We start from the raw sequence: 22111 nt of genomic DNA, 5'->3' as shown, positions 1-22111 counted from the left end.
GCCAATCAGCTCGCCAGACGCGTTCCCGCGAACATGCGCGCCTGCTTTCAAACAATCAGCGGGGGCGGGCCTGCCCGCCCACCCTTCCGCGCGGCTGGGCGGGCTCTGTTGCCGGTTGGTGTTCAGGGCTGTCAGTCAGCGCGGCTGAGGGCGCTTCCGGCCGCTCATTGGTGCTCGCGGCTGTCAATCAGGGCGGCGGGCGCGGGCCGGGTGTGATGCGGAAGAGCGGCGGGCTCGCCCCGCTGGTGGCTGTGGAGGGCGGGCGGCCCCGCTGGTTCCGGTGGGTTTCGCTGCTCGGGTCGCGCTTTGCCGCCGTCTGCGGCGCTGGAGGCCCCGCGGGAGGCGCAGCGAATAACGGCAGCATCGCCCGCGCCGCCGCCGCCTTGAGGGGCCTGAACTGGCGGCCGCCGAGGTCGCCCCGCGTCCCTGGGGCTGCCCCCGGCCCGTCCGGGTCCGGCTCTCCGGGGCTGATCGCGGCTCTGGCGGCTGTGCCCTCTCGTCCGGCTGCCACTGCTCCCGGGGCTGGGAAGGGCTCTAAGGAAAGGGGACAGGGCCGGTGGTCGTGTACAGCTGGTGCGGTCTGGGGGAAGGTGCTGCCTCAGAGCCTGCTGTGAGGGGATCGCGGGGGTTGCCGGCGGTGCGCAGAGGCCGTAGCTGCCTTGTGGGGCCTCCTGCCAGCTCGCTTGGAGGGTTTCCTTGGACAACAGTGGGCAAGAAGTCCTTCAAACTTTATGAAGTGACTTTTAAGTTGGAAATAATGCTCTTGTAATGTTACATTATACCAAATGAGAACTTCAGCATGTGCTACACCTATGTGCTCAAACGAGTATCTGTTTATCAGGGAGTAACTTACCTTGTAACCAAACTTATCTTGTAGACCAGCACTTACACACAGTAGCTTACTGTGAGCTCAAACTCACTGCTCAGTGTAGACAAGCCCTTGAGACTCAAGAGTCTTTTCATTAAGCAGTGAAATCTGGAACTGACATGATACTCTTCATATTTCCGTCATACTTGTCCTATTTTTCCTTTTGGAGCCGTTATCCAAGTGCACAAAACCAGCATACTTTCAGTCTTTAATACAAAATATAGTTATTCTCTAGAAGACTACGAAGCAACATGTAAAAGTGGGGATAATTGTCATTATGTATCACATCATATGTATACTGTGCAGTATTAGAACTTGCAGAAAATAATGTCTGGTTGTAAGTGAACTTCAGAAATTATATAATAGCCTATGAAAAACCCACATAATTGTTTTAAATGCTAAATTCTTGGAAGTGAGTAGGCTTGGATATATGAGAAACAAGTAAGAAATGTGCAATGACTGTTTAAAAAATTGTATTTTTGTGTATGGTTGGCTAAGTATGATGAGGATGGTGCTTTTTGATTCCTCTTGTATTTTACTCACGTGTGATGTTTTCCTGTCCTGGGGTAGGTTTTGCTGGATACACAAAATCAATATTAGAAAACAATGTCCCTTGACTTTGATAGTGGAGCTCTACAAACTCAACATGAAGATGAAGACTATGACCAAGAAGATTATGCAAGAGAACAAGAGGTGAAAAAGAATTAAGTAATTTCATCTGAAGTCTTGTGAATTTAGCTTCTTCCTATCTTTTAAGTGCTTAAAAAGAAAGAAGAAGGTTTATGTAGTCTGGTAAGAGCAAAAGAGGGTGCAGACTGTGCCACTCTTGAAAAGCATAAGAAATAAAGTTCAGGTGTGTTTTAGTTGTGGTGGTATTTTTCTCTGTTTGTGTCCAGTTGCTTGGTCCAGAGTAGACCACTAATCATTGCAGTGATGACTTCTTGAACGTAGTGACACTGACTGGCAAGTTCTTATCTGGATTTCCATCCAGTTTTCTCAGAAAGAGCATGTTTTGAATGTCCACTACCTCTCTTGGCTGGAATTTAGAGAGGAAAAACCTTGGTATGATTAGTTTGCAAATCATTCTTTGAAATTAGTCTGTCCTGGGACATATCTACCAGGTGGCAGATATATATATACACCTTGTTCTGGTGCAGCTCTTTTCTTAAAGAGTTTGGCAGAAAAACCCTTTGGTTGGTACTCTAGTCTAGTAAACATTCTGTGGTATAAATTTCAATGTGAATTTCAGTATTGTGAATTCTTCCTTGAAGGAAGAAAATTAGGATTTTGTGCAAGTGGCCTACTTTGCAAAGTGGTTTTGGGCTGAACTTGTATTAATTCTTCTGAAGAGCAAATAATGTATGTTGTTTGTTGTGTTTCAGTTGCAACAACTGTTGACAGACCTTCCCCATGATATGCTGGAGGACAGTGGAGACCAGCTTTCCAGTTTTTCAGACTGTAGCATTCAGGAGACTGAGGAGCAGTAAGGCATTTGGCACCATTTTTTTTTATTATTTACATTATGCTTTCAAGAACAGAGTAAAGTCTTGGTTGATGAGGTGTGTAAAAGCAATCCAGGTGACAAGGGAGCTGGAGTGCAATTTGCAGTAAACTAGATGTGCCTTAATTTAAGAAATGATGGTTTGTTTTTTCCCTGGAATGATTAGTACATAATTAAGCTGCTTGTGTCTCTCTAGGTCACATGAGCCTGGGAAGCGTGATGGAAGGTGGAATGATCATCCATTGATAAGTGATCCTCCAAATGTAAGCTTGTATGAGCAGGGATGTAATTACTGCTTGTTCATAAGAACATGCTAAATATTGCTTAAATTCATTACAGAAATACATGTAGGTGACAGGTTTTGGTATTTCTTTGAAGTATTTCTAATGTGAGGGCTGGTAACCTCAGAAAAGGAGGGCGGGGTGAAATGAGAGTTTTGAGAGAGCAGTTCTAAACCTTGTATCCATTCATAGGGCTATGAACAAGGACAAAATCTGTACCCTGAACAATTCTTGTGTGACCAGCAAACTGATCTCGTTGAAAAACGTGGGAAGAATTGGAATGGCCTGCATAATGATGACGAAAAGGAACATTTATATGATGTTAAAGAAGATTACTGTGGCCAGAATGGTCAAGATGATGCTGATGATGTGTATCTTGGTAGAGATGGGTTTAACTCTCCAAGTTGCTACCAAGAGAACAATGTGTATCATCTTCCCGAAAACTTCAGGCCTTATACAAAAGGCCATAAACCAGAATTTAACAATCAGCAAAATAAAATAATTAGTTTTCCAGATGATCCGAAGGAACATCTTAAGGTATGTCAGAAGCTGACATGTTTTTCTGTCTCTTTGAAAATTTGCACAGGTCTTTAAGTATTGGTAGTAATATTTCTGAATGCCTTCACTCTCTGACAATCAGTTCAAACAGTGATGGGAGGCTTCTGTAGCCTGTTTAAAAAAATGAAATGTGAGTAATTGGATTTTCATATGTTTGTTATGATTTTTTTTTCTTTCTTTTGTTGCCTTGCTAGAATTCCATGAGGTAGAATGAATGTGATTCACTTAAGTGTGTGCTTAACTCTATTGAAGTTAACACTTCACTGCTCTTCTAAGGTGGAAGCTTTCATGAAAAATTCTATCATGCTTCAATGGTGTGCTGGATTGGAGCCTGAAAATGAAGAGCTGCTAGAACTCTTCTTATTGTCAACCTGTAAAATGAAAAATATTTTCACTGAGCAAGGCTATAGTTGTGGTTTTAATTTATTTCCTCTTATGTATGTATTGTCACAACAGCAATTTGTTGCATCTGATGTTGTCAATGGCCAATCCCCAGAATCTTACAAAGTGACTTATAAACCGTACCAAAATGGCATTCATCAAAATATTCCGGGAATCCAAGAAGGAAACAGAAGAAATGAAGTGTTTGAAGATTTGCAACATGAATTCTTGGGCAATGATGAAAGTAAGTGTTTGCTGCTTAGACTTGAAATAAACTTGTGTGAAGAATTCACTGGAAATCAGTGATAGAAAACATGTTGACTTCAGTAGTTTTTCAGTAAGAGGACAACTAAAAGTATGTTGATGTATATAATCTTTTATATCTAGAAATTACCTCTTTTTGATCAGGGTATATGAGTTTCAGGCTATTAAAAACATAGTTCTGACTGATGAGACTGAAAAATTATTTCTGATGGCTTGATGTCAGATCTTGTTGGCACTTTGTCTCTTTCCATAATATTGGAAAATAACAACTCACTGTACCTTAGGAAGTGATGCCACGTTGGGTTTTTCTGTCAGGTACACTTCAAATGGCAGAACTACTTCATTAGACATGTTGTAAATCTGTAGTGACCACAAGTCTGTGAGTTCACAGCATGTCAACTTTTATCTGGGCTTGCTGTTAGGTTGGAATTGTGTTGGTAGTTCCCACAATCCTTCAGCCATTGCTGCCAGAGCAATTTGGGTGATGTGAATCAAATGTGGATTAAAAAACAAGATTTTGTGCATCAGCAGTGAACTTAGCACTATAAAAAAAGAGGTATCTTGAAGCAGGAATTACAGTGATGACTTTCTTTGTGTCTGTGCTGACTTGTCTGTATGCTATTTGAAATTTGGCAGATTCTTCAGAAAATATGCAGATTCTTCAACTTCAAGTTCTAAATAAAGCAAGGGAAAGACAACTGGAAGAACTTAATGAAAAGCTAGAAAAGAGTGCACAGCAGATTAGGTATTTGAATCATCAGCTTTCAATGGTCAAAGGTAAAATGTTTTGTGCTAATTCTTAGATTTTATTCATCTCTAGTAACTTTTTAAATCTGAGACTTTGATTTTGAAAGTGTCTTTGAAGGTATTTATCATACTTATGAACTTGATTTGGGACTATATGCACCTAACCCTCTCCCTCCAAATATTGTTCTAAATCAAAATCTCTGGATTGACTGCATAACTGTCTTAACTTCTACTGTATTTTCAAGACCGGTGTTGTTTTCCAGAGTCCCCACATGTGAGGCATCACAAATGTACGGAAAAGTGAGAAGTTTGCCAAAGTAGTCTTTTAAAAGTCAGAAAATTAAAAAAATTAAAAAGTCAACACCAAAACACCCACGCCCCAGTAGGAGAAGTGGACATTTATGAAAAAGAAATCTATTTTTTTGTGCTCTCTGGTTTAACAAGCCATTTCATAGACTGTATGTATAGAAAATCTCTTTCAAAAATTATAAAATCGGTGGTGGAGACTGATGATTGTCTTAATTTCCCCTTTCTTATAGGAACAGATGAAAAAGAGTAGTAAACTTAGAGTGTAAGGGAGGATGTGAGGTCCTCCTGCTGCCGGGGTGGGGCTTGTACCTTCAGGACCCTGCTGGAAACAGTATATTGGAGTGCTCCCTGCTGCCAGGAGGAGACAGTGGTTGCTGGATGGAGACTGAATGTTTTTGTTCAGTCTTCTGTTGTCCACAGTATGAGACAGAGTGAATGGTTCTGTAGAGCAGGTACTGAAAGTTATGTTGCATGAGGTTCTTGGGTGGCTGGCCATGGTTCTCACACTATTATGTCTCTCTCTTCAGATGAAAAGGATGGTTTGGCTCTTAGTCTTCATGAGTCTCAGAAACTCTATCAGAATGGAAAGGAACGGGAACTGCATCTTGAGGGTCAAATCAAGGCTCTTGAAACTCAAATTCAGACTCTTACTACCAATGAGGAGCAGGTACTGTGCTGTATTTTTAGACTGTTTATTGTGGAAGACCTCTGCAGTTAAATGTGTGGTGTGTTTGCATTAAACAGAAGTGCTAGTCTGTTAAAATGCTGCTCATGATCATTGCAAAATACCTGATGGATGGATAAGATTCATTGGTTGAAAATACTTTTTATTAAAACACAGGCATTATCTGAGGACTTTTGGCACCTCTTGCACAAAAAACATTGAACTGATGTACAGAATACTGGAGCAACAGTAAAATATATGTAACTAGGAGCTTCTCTAATGCTGTTCCTACAGATACTGAAGCAATCCAAAGTGGCAGAGGTGGCCATGGAAAGCTTGCAAAAGCAGCTGTTAGAGCTTCAGCGGTCAGATGCCCTCCAGCGAGCCAGAGAACAGCATGAGGCCATTATTTCTGCACTCAAGCAGAAGTATGAACAGCAAGTACTGTCATTAGAGCAGAAACTTGATACTACAAAATCTGCACTCCGAGAGCAGGTGAGAAATTATTTTAGGATGCTGAGTACCGTACTGGGGAGACTGTAGAACTCCCCATGTTTCCCACACTGCATTTCTTGACCTACAATTCGAGTAACTCCTTCTGGAAGCTGCTAAAAAGTGGAAAGGAAAGTCTCAGCATTATGAGGCCTATGAGGTATGTTTTCATAAACATCTCCAGGCAGTTGCAAGTTCAATTTATGAGTTTGTACACAGCAGATGCAGAGGAGGCAGGAATTTATTGTCTTAGTTGCTCTCCTGAGCTTTCCTTCTGTGCACAATCTTTTTTTGAAAGAGTTCTGCAAATAACTCTGGGAAAGAAAAGGACTAATTAAGAAATAATGTGATATTCTTGCAAGAGAAAAACCAAGAAAAACTCTTTATTGAACAATCTGTTGCCAAGATTTGGTCTCAAAATGCTGAAGGATGACTAACCAGTGAACAGCAACTTTTATTTTAGAAGTAAGGATTTAAAAGTAGAGAGGGAGGAAAAAGCTGTCTTTAGGATGGAGGTTGATACAGATTGTATCACATGGTTGTAGACCTTACTGAAATTATTCTACTTGATATGTCATAAGAATTCATTACACTATGAGAAATATTCAAGCAATGTATTCCAGGCGGGTCTTAATAAATTGTCCTCTTATTTCAAATAAAGAAAATAAAATTTTCTTTATTTGTCTCAACATACAAAAATAGATGGGTTGTATCTTTGGAAAGGTAACCAATGCTTGATTCTAAACACAATGCATTGCTAAATTTTTGTCTGTTAGTACCACAACAAAACTTACACAACTTTGTCTCTACTGTAAAATATATGGTAGCATGTTTGGGGTATTTAAAGAGGGAGATCTCCTTGTTTTTGAGAGAATATAGAAAAGTCAAAATACAGGGCACTGGGCCTCCCAGGTCTGTGTAGGTAACTAAGTAATGTCATATAAATGTCTATTTTGTGTATCCTGTGAAAAAGAAACTACAGTTTCTCTTTTACAGGATATTGGCACTTGCTAGCTTGGCTTAAGCTCACTTAAAATAAACTGAGTTAAGCTCTGGCTTGGTATAATGTGAAGGCTTGATTTTTCTGCAGTAGACTAAGTGTATGTGATTAATTACAGGAGATAATCTGATGTGCTGAAAAGAAACTGCTCTAGGAAATATGAAATGATTCTCATCCATGTATGTTTATATATGAGTACAACTACTGTCTCCCAGTGAAAACTGAACTTTGATGCTGTAAGAGGTCACTTGTCAGCCAAGGATAGTGTTTGATCTGTGATTGATTTAGTTGTCCTCTACCCCTCTAGGTATCTGATTATTTTTCTCCTTTCTCCTGTATGTATTGACTTTTTCTGTATCTGAACCTGTTCTAGATGGTTAAATGTTTGTAACGTGAGTAAAAATATTATCTTCCTAGAAAGAGCTTTGCAAAAATCTAGGAGAGCATGTTAAGCAACTTGAAAAATTGCTGGAAGAAACCAAATGTGAAAAAACTGAAATAATAAATCGACTGACCAGAAGCCTAGAAGAGAGCCAAAAGCAATGTGCAAATTTACTGCAAACAGGTCAGCCTTTTACTCATACTTTTACCTTTCTTGTAGAAATGCCTTCAGTTTTTCTAAGTATGAACTTGTGTATCAATGTTTCTATGGAAGTGGAATCAACATCAAAGCTAATTGTGTTCTAGACTGTTTCCTATGCAGTGGATTAGCCAGACTTAAAGCTAAGTCTAGACTAAGATGTAAAGCCAAATAAAAATAAAAGCAAACACCATCTCCAAGCCCCAAACAACAGTGATTAAACTGTTTCCATAAGTACTTTGTGCTGCATTTGTGTAAACCTTGTTTCATACTGAGCAGCAGTGTTTGGGAGCAAACTACTTAGGTTTTGTATTTGACTTGAATTGCCATTCTAAATTCAGATCTCAATGAGAAGAATTGTTTTGGGAGCTGGAGGCTGATCTTGGAAACCTCTATCATAGGAATAAATTCTGAAATATTTTGCAATTTGTGTGTTTGGCTTTTGCCTACCTTTACACATTGAAGTCTTTTGATAGTAATGTATTTAATAGCTGTTGGTGAGCTCAAGGAAATAGAAGCAGTAATGTCTATTGCCAGAATCAACACTGCCATTTTTAACAGAGATCTTTCTTCAGGTTAGTCTTTCTTGCATATTTATGACTTGCTCCTTTTCTCCCTTGTCTTTACTACGATAGGCTCAATGCAGGAGACAAACCAGTTACGGTTTCAGTTGCAGCAAGCTCAGTCTGCACAGATGATAAGCAACAACATGAACAAGGCTTTGCAGGTTAACTAATTTTATTGACTATTTTATGCTTGAATAAAATGTTTTCATTTGATGGGGGGTGGGCATTATAACTAAGAGGTTGGTGGTTGAAACACTTTAAATTTTGGGGGGAAACAAGCACATCATCTTTGGCTACTTCATCTCCCAGTGTTGCATGTTGGACTTCCTCCCTCCCCACCAATTAAAACACAGTGGGGCAATTATATTGGCAGAGATCTGATCTCATACTTCTGTCCAACCTGCTTTTGGGAAAAAAAAGAGTGTAAATTCAGTGTGCTGGGAGTCTTGTAACTTAATTAGGAGATACCATGTTATGAAGTTTATCTTTTGTCAGCAAAAGGGAATGCTAGAAAGCCCTCTGTAAAGTATGAGTGGAAGTCTGTGTTTCCAATTCAGTTCATATATTTGATTTAAATCTGTTATCTTGGAAACTATGAATCCTACTGAGTACAAGACTAACAGCTGTTTTTCCAGGTGTGTACTTTTCTGTTGTCATCTTTTTTACTATACAAGGGCAGCAGGAAAGCAGAAGAGCAAAAGAAATAATACTTTATAGATGAACTGTAATAAGAACAGTAGGGAATATTTCTTGTATATTTTAACTAATTTGTAGTTTTACCATATGCTTTGCTAGAGGTATCAAAAATTAAAATAGAAATAAGTTAACGCCAGACAATTCAACTAAATGCAGCTAAATATAGCTGTATTTAGAGGAAGAGCTTAATGTATTTGTTTTCTTTGGAAGAGTTATCATGGGCTTGATATGTTGGCTTGGAGTCTCTCTGGTCAGTGTAATTTTTTTTCTGTCTCTTCCTTTCAGGAAGAATTAATGGAACTGAAAGAAGAAATAGCTTTGTATGAATCTGCTGCCAAGCTTGGGGTATTTTTGAATGATGCAGGTGGAGAGAGGCATATGAGCCTGGGTGATTCCTATGTAGATCTGGGAATTAAAAAAATCACAGGGGAGAAGCCAAGATTCTGCAGGTATTGAGTAATTCTTGTTGAAAGAAAAATTTTAAATCCTCAAGAAATTATGCAAGTGATGTATAAAAAAATAGGGTCCTACTGGATGAACATACAGGTTTTTGATGGATACTTGAAATACTCCTTGTATTGCCAGGTAATCTGAGAAACAGAAAAACTGTACTAATACCAGAAATTGGTTGCCTAATTGCTGCTTGATAAATCTTCAGGTTTTATAGGGACTGTATTGCTGTTCCTTTAATTGTATGAATTATATTCACGGATGCTTTTTTTTTTCAAAGCCTCCACATAGTTACTTAAAGCTAAAGCTGTCTTGTACATCAGCCAGTTGAGTTGTTTCAAAACACTTCGCATCATGTGAGAATGAATCTTTTGAGGAAACAGCTGAATTAACAAGTTCTCTGTAAATTAATTGCAACTTGATGAAAAAGCTTTGATATTCATATCCGCTTGTGCTTTTTACTATTACATCTTAGACATCCTGGTATTTCTTGTAGCATTAGTTGCTTTTCTCTTTGTTACCACTGCCTTTCAGATAAATGTGTTTTGTCTTTTAAATACTGAACTGGTTATGTCTTTTCTGACAGTGCAATACAGAACAGAGACATAGATAAAGAACTCTCTAAAGATGAAATTATTGTAGAATTAAAAGCTGAGCTGGAACGTTTATTGAGCAGTAATAAAATGAAGAGAAACCAGATTACTCAATTACAAAATAGTCTTAAAGATTGCCAGAAGACACTAGAGGAATACAAGCAGTTGAAAGCAGAAAAAGCATCAAAAGATTCAGAGGTTTGTTCTTTACACTTCTTTAAAAGTCAAGTATCCCTGGGTTTTGGTGAACAAAACCAGCATTTAAACTTCTTAAGAGAATAGGTCAAAAATTTATGCATAGCTGAGTATTCATAGCAACTCCTGTTTTGTATCTTTGATTGAAAAGAAAACAACTGAATAGCAGAACTTGGGCAGCATATGCATTATTAGGTGAGTTGAAAATGATAATTTACATGCTTGAGAGTGCTTAGTGGCCACCCTGATTTTGTTAGAAATAAATTTCATTGGAAAAAATTGGTTTTCTTTAGCCAAAAGGACCTTGTAATTTCTCTGAGAAAGCTGATAGTACCATTAGCTTATACAAACAGAACATTTAACAGATTGCCTTCAGAGGGCCTTCATTAGATCAGCAAGGAATCTCCTTGATGCTGCATCTCTCTTCAGCCCGTTATTGCCTTCCCTCTCTAAATGGATCAGACTTGCAGTATCTGTACATGGTGCCATGGATGTGGGATAGGAATACAACATATGTGAAAAGTGTGCTCTCTGTTGGATGACTGTTGTCATTCAGCTTGTAAGCACAGCATTGAGTGTGTGCTTCTCCAAACCTTCATGATACTGAGTTTTAAGAATTCATCTAGAATAGCAGTGATACGGTTATCTTGCACTGCAATAATTTCCTGTTCTTTTATTTTTTTGAGTACAATTTTTATTTGACAAATCTAATTTTTTAAAGCATTAACTGCTAAATCATTTGTATCTTGAAAGATATCATCTTAATTTTATTTATTTTTAGCCTGCCAAAAATTTGAAGGATGCTTCTGATAATCTAAAGGAAGAAGTTTTGAGACTCAAAAAGGCTAATGAAGCTTTGCTACAGGAAGTTGAGGTAAGACAGAGATGCTGCTTACCACTACAGGAAAAAAATACACAAAAAACCCCCACCCTGTGCTAAAACCTGTGAATAGGAAAGGTTCTTACAACCCACATATTACTTGACCCTTGTTTGTCCAGGCCCATACTTCAACTATTGAAGAACTGAAGGAAAATGAGGAAAAACTGAAAAGCTTAAATCAAGACCTCTGTTGTCAGATGAGAAAGATGGTTGAGGATTTTGATCACGATAAGCAAGAAGCCATTGACAGGCGAGTCTGTTAACTTTGTTCAGTTTAATTTGTGGATTTTCACCCTGCACACGTGATCTTGTTCCAGCTATCAGGTACAAGAAGAGGTCAGTGTTCTAGGTAGTTGAAACCAGGTATCTTTCCTTTCTTGAAATTGTAGGTGTGAGAGAACTTACCAGCAACATCATGAGGACACCAAAGCACATTTTGAGAAAGAGCTGATGGAGAGGTTTGCTGCAGAAAAGCAGCGGCTTGTTCAAACTTCTGAAGAGACGATCTCGCAGTTAAAGTAAGACTTACCATTATTTCCATTTTTACTGAAACTTTCATGCTTCCTGTTTGACCTTCACTGCTAGTTATACTTATTTTAAAGCTGACTTGCTGTCCTGTGAGTATGAAGGCCAATTGATAATAAGTATCTGTCCTGTGAAGGGCTAATATAGAGGAGCTGAACAAAGAGATGACTGCAGTGAAGGAATGTTACATTGGAATTTGTCAGGAGAAGGACACCTTGGAAACCACTTTAAGACAGAAATTTCAACAAGAGCAGCAGCTGAAGGAAGAGAAGGTACAAACAGAAATTCCTATAAACTATATAATTTCACACTGTTTTCAAGATGTAATATTAATAAGTGTATTTAATTTTGTAAATGTTTGTGGAACATACTTGAAAGACATGCAGCTATATCAGAAAGTTCCTACATATGACTTACTGGTTTTTAAATTAAGCTGGTGTCATGTCCTGGGCTTGAAAATATTGTAGAAGTAACTCTTTCCAATAGCTGTTTGTTTTCATGTAGTGATCTTCCATAATTCTGACTTCTGACGATGCTGAGTCAGCCGTACGACTTTCAAATTCATAAGATATTTTCAAAAAATCCTGAATGATGATACAAGTTTACTTCTCCCTTTATAAAACTAAAAAATACTGTGGCTTTTTTAAGTAGTAATGAATTCAGACTGATTTGATTAAAAACTTTGCTTTTCTGAAGATATCAGTGTGCAGTGACTAAAGTAGATCAACTGTCTGGGTAAGAAAGTACAGTAAAGAGGTGCAGCTCAAAGTATGAGGGGAGTAAAGATGCTTGATAGGAAAACTTACTTTACAGCAATAGCCTATAATAACCTCTGATATGATATCTTAAAACACCTTTTTTTGAGAGTTGAATCTCTTGTCTAGGTGTCCTCAGTAAGATCAGTGCACGGACTCTAGAGAGTTAATCATGTGTCTCATGCATTCTCATCACTTTGTACCAGAGCAGTTGCTATGCCTTGGAGAATACTTCATTTATTTATTTTTGGTCTAGCTCAAGAAACAGCTTCTAGAAGAAAAAGAAGTCTCCCTTAAACTTCTGAAGACTGAGCTTGAAGAGGAACACACCAGGTCCATGATAGCAGCAAAGAAGCAGTGGCTGGAAGAAAAAGAACAGCAGGTTCAAGAGGAAGTTGCATTAGCCAAAGCTCACTGGGAAAAGGAGGAAAAAGAGGTGTGAAACTTAGATCAAGGAATTTCAATTTTTTTTTGTTCTTTTGCTGTTTATTTTCAGGAACAGAACTTAATATGGTGTTATTGTGCCATTGGAAGTGGCTGTTAAAGATCTGTCATTTTAAAAGCCTCTGAAGAAGTCATTGGGTATTATACATGTTCCAGATTTTTAAAAAATCCCAAAACCTAGATCTTGCAAAGTGAGAACCAGAATACCCTGAATGTCACAGCTGGTAATATGCTGGAGTTTTCCACCCTGATCTTTGAGTTAGCAGTTATGCTTTCTGTTGTTTCACTCAGGTATCATGTAGAATTCCTTTGTGTATCCTCTCCCATAGAAGAAAGCTGTGATGAGTCACCAAACTCTCTCCTCTCTGTGCATGGTTTTGTTCTTCTGTTAAGGAGTATCATTGGTGTGAGCAGTGTTTCATTTGCTAAACACCAGTGAAATCTGTTTATTTGGACACTGGGGAGATTTTCTTAAAAAATATTTTTTTCCGTAGAATAAAGAACGAGTCTTTGCCCAATTAGAAAGAGAATGGCAAAATAGGCTGGAAGAAATGAGAAGAACTGTAGTTGAATGTAATGACTGCAGCTGCCAAACTGACCCAGTAACAGTTGTGGATGAAGTTTCAGCTAAAGAGTTAGAAGGGACTGTGGAAGACCAGAGGCTGCAGATCCAGAAAGAAAATACAGCCTCTGAAGAGGCCTTAAAAGAATTTGAATTAGAACTGGAAAATAAATACTGTAAAAATCTTGCCAGCCAGGTAACAAATAATTGTTCTGTCTGCCTGGAGTCTGTGAAACTGCTGTGTCCAACTAAGTCATCTAAAAAATCCAAAAGTGGACTCTTCCACTGACTTCCTCTTAAGCTTAGTGGTTGATATTTGCTATATTAGAAATAGAGGTTTTTTTTAAAAGTTCTGAAAAAACTCTAGCATGTAGCTTGTTTTTCACACTGTTAAACAAGTTTTGCAGGAGTTTTGAACAGAACTGAGCAACACTGACTTTGATTTTATACCATTTTGCTAAAAATAAATTTAGTATTTGTCATTTTGACATCATTTTTGCATCAAGAAATGCATCAAGTACTACCGGTCTGATTCTTTTAATTTCTGTAAACACAGGCAATCCATAGTGAAGTCTGTTCTTGCACTGTTACATGAAAGTAATTATAAAAATGTATTCAGTGTACCTACCTACCTACTGAAGTAAGATTTTTATCTGTTTTAAGGTAGATGCAGCTTTAACCCAAGCTCATTCCAAGTGGCTGCAAGAGTACAAACTAAATCTAAAGATAGAACAAGAAAAATGGGAAAAAGAACACCAAAAGACTACAGCAAAGCAGGTAGCCCAAAATACTACTATATGTGTATTGATAAGCAGTTATGTCTTCCAGATCCCATATATTACTGAGGGATGAATGTAGACATAGGCTCAGGGAATCATGAAGGAAAGATGTTTCTTGTGTACTCCTGTCCACACCCAGTTTTTTGCCTATGTAGGTTTAATTTTTATTAAATAACTTGACAATATCTCCAATAGATTTGTAATGACTCAGAGTTATAATTTGTGCAGCTTGTAAATGTGTACATATGTTTATAATGACTGTGTTGTACATTTGCAGTTAGCCCTGGTCCTCTCAGCTGCTGAGGAGAAATGGAAGAAAGAGTATGAAATTACAGAGAGATCTGGACCAAGAATGAAAGAACTCGAAGAAAAGATAATTTCTCTGAGGAAGGAGTTGGAGCTAAAGAAAGAGGAAATCCCTGCAGCTGTCAAAGCAGAGCTAGCAAAAGCCCGTGTGCAGTGGAACAAAGAAAAGCAAGAAGAAATTCTGCAGATACAAGAGCAAAATGAGAGAGACTACCGATCATTCTTAGATGATCATAGAAACAGAATTAAAGAGGTCCTTGCAACAGCAAAGGAGGATCTTGCAAAGCAGAAGAATGAACTCTCCATTCAGAAAGAGGCAGAAATAAAGATGTTACTAGACCAAAAGCAGCGAGAATGGGAGGCTCAGGAAGCCAAGAGACTGCAGGATGAAATTAATCGGTATGAGGAGAAGACTCTGGTTGAGCTGGAGTATTTGTTGAGTGAAATTCATGAAGAACTAGTCAAGTGCACACATAGTAAACATTCTTGGAAGGACAAGTGTTTTGATTCTCATGTTCAATTAACCAGTCAAGGCAAAGAGAAACTGAAGTCTTGTTTACAAAAGGCCTATAGGACCACAGTTTGCACAATTCTGGAAAAGAAAGAGCGAGAATGGAAAGAGGTAATATTTCTGGAAATTATAACTGCCAGTCAGAAAAGGGATTTGGGAAGTCAGTCAGGTTTGTTTTCTCCAAAATATCCATGTAATTGTGGGAAATAGAAAATTCAACGTTTGTGTTCATTGATAAGAGTACTGTAACACTAAAAGAAGGCTAAATCCACAATTAGCAAGCGAAAAGTGAAGGGATGTAGCCATGACTTCTTCAATCTTTAAAGAAGGGAAAGTCAGGTTAGGACTGTTAATTATGCAAAGATTTGTAAATTAAGGAGATGAATCCACTGATTAAGTTTGGAAGCCTGTTAAAGGCTCCTTGTGATCTCTTAGATGGGCTGTGATGACAAAACCCACCTCAGATTTTTGCATAGCTGCAAAATCCAGTTTGTAGTGGTGATTGGATAGTGATTGTGGATCATGTTACACTTTTTTTCCCTCCTCTTTATACAAATAACGATGAAAACAGTAAATCCTTTCTGCAACTTGCCTGCAGTGGATCAGTTTGTCAGTTATTCAGTTCTGTCTTGGGAATAAGATTCTTGCTTATTTTATTGTGCCTCTAGGAAATCTTTTTCAGTATGCCTGCCCAAATGAGGAAAGATGTCCTACCCTCTTCTAGAGGAGTTTGGGGCTAAGTCAAATCGTGTCCCAAAGCCTTTGTTTCTGTTGTTTTAGCAGATCCTTCTTCTTGCAGTGCTTATGCTTTTAATAAGTTTTTTGCTATGGGGAGCATCCCACCGGAAATGCCATTGCCACCCAGCATTTAGTAGCTGGGGAATTATCCAAGAATAGGACAGACAAAATGTCTTGTTTTTCAAGAGAAGATGGGATGTTACCATTTCTTTAGTGTCAATATATTTCTGTTCAGCAAGTGGGCCTTAAATGTCTTCATGTCACAAGCCATATCCACAATGGTAAAGAGAATCGGGAGCTTTTTTCCCTTGCCTTAGGCACCTTCTGCAGTGGATATGAAATGCCTCTTGGTAAACTGTTTAATATGCCTTTGAACCTCAAAACGTTGGTTGGCTTGATCCACCTTACCTAGTGAAGTCTTTTTAATTTCCTAGTAATGTCTTCCCTCTTTAAAAAGCAAGTTATCTTCAGCTATTCAGAGACAGGGTATAGTTCCGTAATCTTAAGGGTTGCTGACATTTCTAAATAATACTCAAGATATTCAGGCAGTGCTGTTGCAATCATCTATGCTAAGTTAAAACTTCTATATAATAGAATAGATGTTTTCTTCTCTGTTTGACTTGTAATCTGTGGTTCTACTGCAGGTTTAAAGTACCTGTGTTAAAGTTACTAAAGCTACTTGGTGGCCAGGGTTGGTTGTGGTGTGGAACACTTTTTTTGCTCTGTGTTGGGTTTTCAGAAGGTGTTTTTCAATTGCAGAAATACGAAGAGGTAGTGAGTAATGCAAATAAAGAATCATGCTCTTACCCACAACATGGTGCAGGAGACACTGGGGATGTGGCAAGACCTCCTGTGTGCAGTGTTGAACACCAAGCAGAAGCACAAAAGAGACTGAGAACACAAACACCCTTGCAGGAAACTGGAACAGACAAAGGTACTGGGTTTGATCTTAATCTGGCAGATTGCATATCATCAAATTAAGCTTGTTAGTAGCAGTCTTTAATAGTCAATGTCCTATTGATGACCCCAATGCAAAGTTAGTTAATTAGTGAATATTTGGGTGATAGAGGAAGATACAGTTCTTCTGACTGTAAGGTTGTTTAATATTGCATAAGCCAAGTTAGTCACAAAGTGCAACAAATGGTACTGGTCTTCAGTTTACTGATCTAATGCTAGGCTTTGAGGTTTCATTTTATCAAATGCTAGTAGCTTTCTGCTTTTTAAAGCCATTCTTCAGGAGGAAAGGAATAGCTGTCTCAGCTGCTAGAGGTGTGTGTATTCTTTGGGGGTTGTTAGCGCTGAAACCTTTGGAGTATATAACAGTTCATATGCTAGGCAATGTTGACCATGGTATGTAGGGCATGGTCTGAACTATGTCTTGTAAATGGGTAATACTAAATTGGAGCTTCGAAGATTGAATTATACTACTTGCCCTTGGCATTACACAAGACAAGGAATTCTGCATTCATGTAAAAGATGCTATTGTGTCAAGAACTTGCTTGACCTGGCATGGTAGTTTTCTCTGGTTCTTTTGGTCAAGAATGTAGTTGAAAAAGTGTGAATCCCTGGGTGGTGTTTCTCTTCCTTTGTTTTTCCCCTTCTTCCCGTTCCCCCCACTCCCTGTGCCCAGTATGTACTTTAGCATTGTAGCTCTTCCCAAGGCTGTCACGTGTACTATGGCAAAACTGGAGACAGTATAGATGGGAAAAACTTCATGGGAGGGACAGATGTCCCTGAGGCTTTCTGTTTAGTTTGAGTTCTTACGCAATTGAGGAACATAAAGCAGCAAAGCCCAAGAGAGTGTTTGGCTCTGTGCCTGTAGTGTGGCTTGAATTCCTTCAACACCAACTTAACAAACGGTCTATTAGCACAGAACAATACCAGCACTGCAGTGCTCCTGTCTCTAGAGCGCCCTGGCCTGGTTGTGGGGAGCAGCCCTCACTCCCCTGGAAGGAGCCCAGTCTTTGTGTATCCCTTAACCAGACTCAGCCGTGTGTGAGGCTTTCCAGCTGGGACAGTTTCCTTCAGCTGACTTCAAAAGACCCTGCTTGGCTGTTGTTTTTTTTTTTTTTTTTTTTAAAAAAAAAAGATACTAAAAATATTTTAAAAGCATTTAACCTGCAAGTCTTTTTGCTGACTGAAGAACTCAGATCATCACTTATGGAAGTACATTGAGGCTGTGAGGGCTGTATGAGTTGATAGATGCTGCTGACCTTCTGGAGCAAGGTACCAGCCTCTTGTGATTAGTTTAATTGGGCTAAAATGTTATATGCTTTCCAGTGAGAGGAGGACTAAGTAGAGCACTGAAAATAGGTTGGGCTTGATTCTTTTTTTTTTTTGGTCCCATGTTGATGTATAACTTTTAGCAATTACTGTTGCAAGTCAGAAATGTACAAAAAGGAACCTTGGGTCTCAGGAAGATTTGTACTGCAAACACTGCTGTCAGGAGCTTGAAAAAAGAGAGGCTGTGTGCCAGGACTTGACACGAGAGCTAGAGATGGCCCACAAACATCTTCAGCTTGCTGGGAAGGAACATGAAGCTAAGTCAGAGCAAATCCAAGGTTAGGATTGTTAGTCACCTAAAGACAACTTTGATTCCCTCATATGTTGCATCTTTTAGTTTTCAGTGGATACTGGGGTTTTGGTTATTAACCTCAAAACAAACAAGAAAACCTCTCACCACAAGAAACCAACAAAACCAACCAAGTTTTATCTCATATCTTTCTACCTCAAAGGCACAATTGCTAACCCAAAAATTAGTAATTCTTTTTCAAAGTTTGTCAAAGCAACCCTTGTTATTTTTTTGTCCTGTCCTTTCTCTACAAGGACACTTGATATCTCGGTTTAGTGTTAGTAGTGGCATATGAAGGCTTTAAGCTTATTTAATTACTGCTATGAGATGACTTTTGTATTCAGACTTCATTGAGGTGTGTTGGGATCGATTCCTATCTGCTTGTTACTGCAGCAGCTGTACTGCAGCTGGTGATGCTTTGGGACATTGGCTCTTGGACCAGAGGCAGCAGTTATTACATAAACATCTCCTGAACTTGAATTTAGAGAAATGCAGTTGGATTATGGTTCATCTTTTTTTTAATAGAAAATGAGGAGGTTCTAAGAGCTCTAATTGCAGAAGACTCTGAGATGAAGATGAAACTGAAAGACCAGGGATCACCACCAAGGTATTTAAAAAACTAAACAAGATGATTTCTTACTTTGGTAAGATATAAGTTGCTTTTTTGTGCAGTGTTATGTGTATGCATTTCAGGTCACTGTCAAGGGGAGGCATCTCAAAACCCTGTGCATCCTCTGACTCTGTGAAAGGTCTGGAAGAAATGCGTGCTCACTACATTAAAGCTGTGAGCAAGATTAAGTGTAAGTACTAAAGTCTTAGCTAAAAATTTATTGGAGGAAAATAAATTAGTTTGTTGCTTCTTCCTTCAGCCAGCTTGGACAGGAATCTGACAACCAAATCACATGAGAAGTAAATTTTTCCATCTTATTAGAGTGACTGTGAGAAATGGAATTGTCACCCTAAATTCAACATGTAATTGTGATGGGTGAAGCTTTGTTTTACAATCCTTGCTTTGTTGCACTGAATTATGTCTTTTAAAGTGGTAAAGTGTATTTTGAGAACTGATCTTTTTCTCCAGAAAAAAACCTACCTAGCCTGCAGCTTGTTCTGAGAGAAACTCTGCTTTCCTCTTGTGCTGTGTCCTGCCTTCTGGCTTAGTCAGCAACCTTCAGCTGAGGAGAAAGGATTAAGTGTAGCACCAGGTTTTACCTGAGTGCAGCAGGTCCCCACATTCCAGCTGTGTGGTCATAGAAACGTTTCTAGACCCATATTTTGCCACCCAAAGTTCCTCCCAAATCCCTGTGCCTGGTGTTTTCTATTGCTGCTTGAGATACAGATCAGACAACGGAGTTCCTTTCCGATGCTTCCTATTGACCTGCTCTGGTTTGCCCTGGCATTCCTCCAGTAGGCAATACCTGGCATGAGGATTTGGTGCAATGTTGGCAGGTAAACCCACGCCCTTGCTGACTTGTTCCAGGTCTGTTAGACAATCCCAGTTTGTGGTGTTGGCTTTTTCCCCATTCTGGGGGAAAACTGGTACTTATAAAGTGTGTTTTGTAGGTGATATGCTTTGTTATATCCGTGAAAGTAAGGAAAGAGCTGCTGAAATGATTAAAGTGGAGGTTTTAAGAGAGCGCCAAGAGACAGCACGGAAAATGCGCAAGTACTACTTGACATGCCTTCAACAACTGCTCACTGATAATGGCAAACATGAAGGGTAAGTTCAAGTATGTTTGGAAATGACTGTTGGCTTTGCAAGAGGTGTGTAGATGTTAGTCTGGTGTTTGTCCACCTTGGAGCAGACAGGGCCTGGCCTGAAGTCTTTCCAGGCCAGGTTGGCACCAGGTCACTGCTGAGCTGCCTGGCACACTGTCCTTTCAGTATTCTCTGACTATCAATAACATTGCATTGAAGTAAAATGTAGAGTTGAATTACCCTTAAACTTGTTTTTGTTTTTCTCCATGTTCTGCAATTCTTGACAGAGCTGAAAAGAAAATTATGGATGCTGCCAGTAAACTTGCTACAATGGCTAAAGGACTCGAAACGCCTCTTCGGCACATTCCCCAGCGCAAAGCTACCCGCTCAGGTGTGCTGGATTCTGTGGTCCTTCTCTTCTTGATCATACTGCTTTAATGCATATTATGGAAATGTAATGGAAGTGCTTCTCTTCCAGTATTATCTTCAATTATCTATCTCTTTCCTTCCTCTCCTAGCTCTACATTTAAATTCTGATCCTGGAGCTGAGCGCTCCAGAAGAGATTGTGTGCTTCGGACTAGGTCACACCATATGGAAAGCAAATTATGTAGTGAAAGCAGTGCTGAAAAAGCCACTGACAAAGTTGTCCAGAAGTGTATTCCACGTGACTTGAAACAGCAGTTTGATGCAACACAGACCAAAAGTCAACATGTGCTTCACGAAACAGTGACTTCAGATATTCAGAACAGGAATAATTCTAAAAATCTGGATAGTGCTTCTAGAGGTGTTTTACCAGAATGTTACTCAAATGAAGATGGAAGAAGAGAAAAATATGGCCCTGTTATAAATGTAGACAAAGGACCTTTGTATGCTGTGAGTAATGATGATGCTCCTCCATCTGCTGGTCAGGTAACACTACAGAATATGCAAGTACTCAGTGCTACAAATGGCCACACCGGCTCTGGGCCAACTCATCACATGCTTAAGAGCAAGAATGGAAGAACAGGCTTGAAAGAGGATAAATGTATCCAATCATGTGGAAAATGGAGAACTAAGTCTAAGCGAATTCAGGAATTTGATTTTAAAGACACTCCAGAAAGAGATGAAGGAAGCAGCAGTGAATGGAGTTCTGAGAATGGAAGCTTGCATCTGGATTGTGGTGAAATGCCTCTCTTGTATCCTCAACAAAAAGCCAATACTAATGTTCAAGCACGGACTGGGTACTGTGAAGAGTTTCCTCATGTCAGGTCATTTTCCCCTGCAGATGAAAATGTTACTTGGAGAGATATTTCTAGTGGCAGTGGCAAGATTCTCAGTACAAAAAGCAGCACAAAAGTTTACAGTAGAGACCAGCAGATAACAAACCCAGAGCATACTTCATTCCTCAGCTCTGACAAATCAAATTCAGCTGTCCCACAACTCAATGCATCATCAGATTCAAATGCAGGAAAATGCTGCAAGAAATGCTTGGAGAAAAATGGTGTGGGATCCCCAGTCTCATCAGCAAGATAGTGATTTTTAATTAGCCTACTTTCTAACTTGAACCAATACCAGCAGTCCTCATTTGAAGGAAAAGATTAACTTGATGTTTAAATAAAAGTGTGATGATTGAGGAAAATCTATTCTACTGTGTCTGTTTTGTGATCCATGTTACATGAACAGATTTTATCAAGTTACTTGAAATATTAATGCAGACTTTTGTTTACCTTTGTAATAACAATTTCATAAATGTTTATAGTGCACTAGATACAAATTTATTAAATAGAATCTATTTTTGTATTCAATTTAGCTTGCAGTGCAGTGTTTATCTAAAACCAAGCTACTGTAACTTGTGGTCATTTTTTAAATGGCTATCAAAATTCCTTCTGAGCGTAATGAGAGATGTTTTGGATTTGTTTGAAGTTAGTCTTTTAATTGACTTTTCCATTTTGAAGGACCTCTTGTAAGCCTCTGTTTGTGTTCCCACAACAAAAGCAAATATGCTTGCATTTTTTCATTAAATTATCATAACAAATCACGTTTCAATTATTCTTCCCTTTGATACAGTGAAAAATAGCTTATACTGGGTATAAGAAAGGTATCAATTAGAATGACCATGTTCTGTAGGTGTTTCTTAAATAGTATAGGTTATCAGGATAAACTGAAGATGTAGTAATTTGCCCTCCTGATGCTTAGAAATTTCCTACTTTAAAGGCCTG

At 38.9% G+C, this 22111-nt stretch overlaps 1 protein-coding gene across 3 annotated transcripts; it reads left to right on the top strand.

Moving 5' to 3' along the window:
• Positions 1 to 201: 201 nt before the first annotated feature.
• On the top strand, positions 202 to 21535 carry CEP152 (centrosomal protein 152). Of its 3 annotated transcripts, XM_042039064.1 has the most exons (27): positions 202 to 280; positions 1439 to 1561; positions 2251 to 2351; positions 2566 to 2632; positions 2843 to 3187; positions 3665 to 3833; positions 4490 to 4630; positions 5437 to 5576; positions 5868 to 6068; positions 7483 to 7630; positions 8281 to 8372; positions 9193 to 9356; positions 9944 to 10148; positions 10927 to 11019; positions 11145 to 11275; positions 11415 to 11543; positions 11687 to 11822; positions 12562 to 12741; positions 13244 to 13507; positions 13975 to 14088; positions 14368 to 15018; positions 16405 to 16579; positions 18743 to 18824; positions 18911 to 19017; positions 19778 to 19934; positions 20200 to 20303; positions 20431 to 21535. In XM_042039064.1, the coding sequence occupies exons 2-27, from the start codon at positions 1475 to 1477 to the stop codon at positions 21423 to 21425; spliced, it is 5178 nt and encodes a 1725-aa protein (XP_041894998.1). In that variant the 5' UTR covers positions 202 to 280; positions 1439 to 1474; the 3' UTR covers positions 21426 to 21535. The 3 variants fall into 3 exon arrangements, with proteins under 3 accessions (XP_041894998.1, XP_041894999.1, XP_041895000.1); XM_042039065.1 differs by lacking the exon at positions 13244 to 13507; XM_042039066.1 differs by lacking the exons at positions 13244 to 13507; positions 13975 to 14088.
• The last annotated feature ends 576 nt before the right edge of the window (positions 21536 to 22111 follow it).

This window comes from Corvus kubaryi, unplaced genomic scaffold, assembly GCF_017639235.1.
Source record: "Corvus kubaryi isolate FWS band 111438036 unplaced genomic scaffold, C.kubaryi_AGA036_p1.0 37394, whole genome shotgun sequence".
NCBI classification, from domain to species: domain Eukaryota; kingdom Metazoa; phylum Chordata; class Aves; order Passeriformes; family Corvidae; genus Corvus; species Corvus kubaryi.
Note: the sequence above shows the minus strand (reverse complement) of the source record. Positions and strands in the feature narration are given on the sequence as shown.

Bases quoted from the DNA above. Each gene is read 5' to 3' on its own strand.
- CEP152 (XM_042039064.1), top strand. From the start codon at position 1,475: ATGTCCCTTGACTTTGATAGTGGAGCTCTACAAACTCAACATGAAGAT. The intron at 3,834-4,489 runs GTAAGTGTTTGC...GAAATTTGGCAG, and splicing joins ATTCTTGGGCAATGATGAAA to ATTCTTCAGAAAATATGCAG. The intron at 19,935-20,199 runs GTAAGTTCAAGT...AATTCTTGACAG, and splicing joins GATAATGGCAAACATGAAGG to AGCTGAAAAGAAAATTATGG.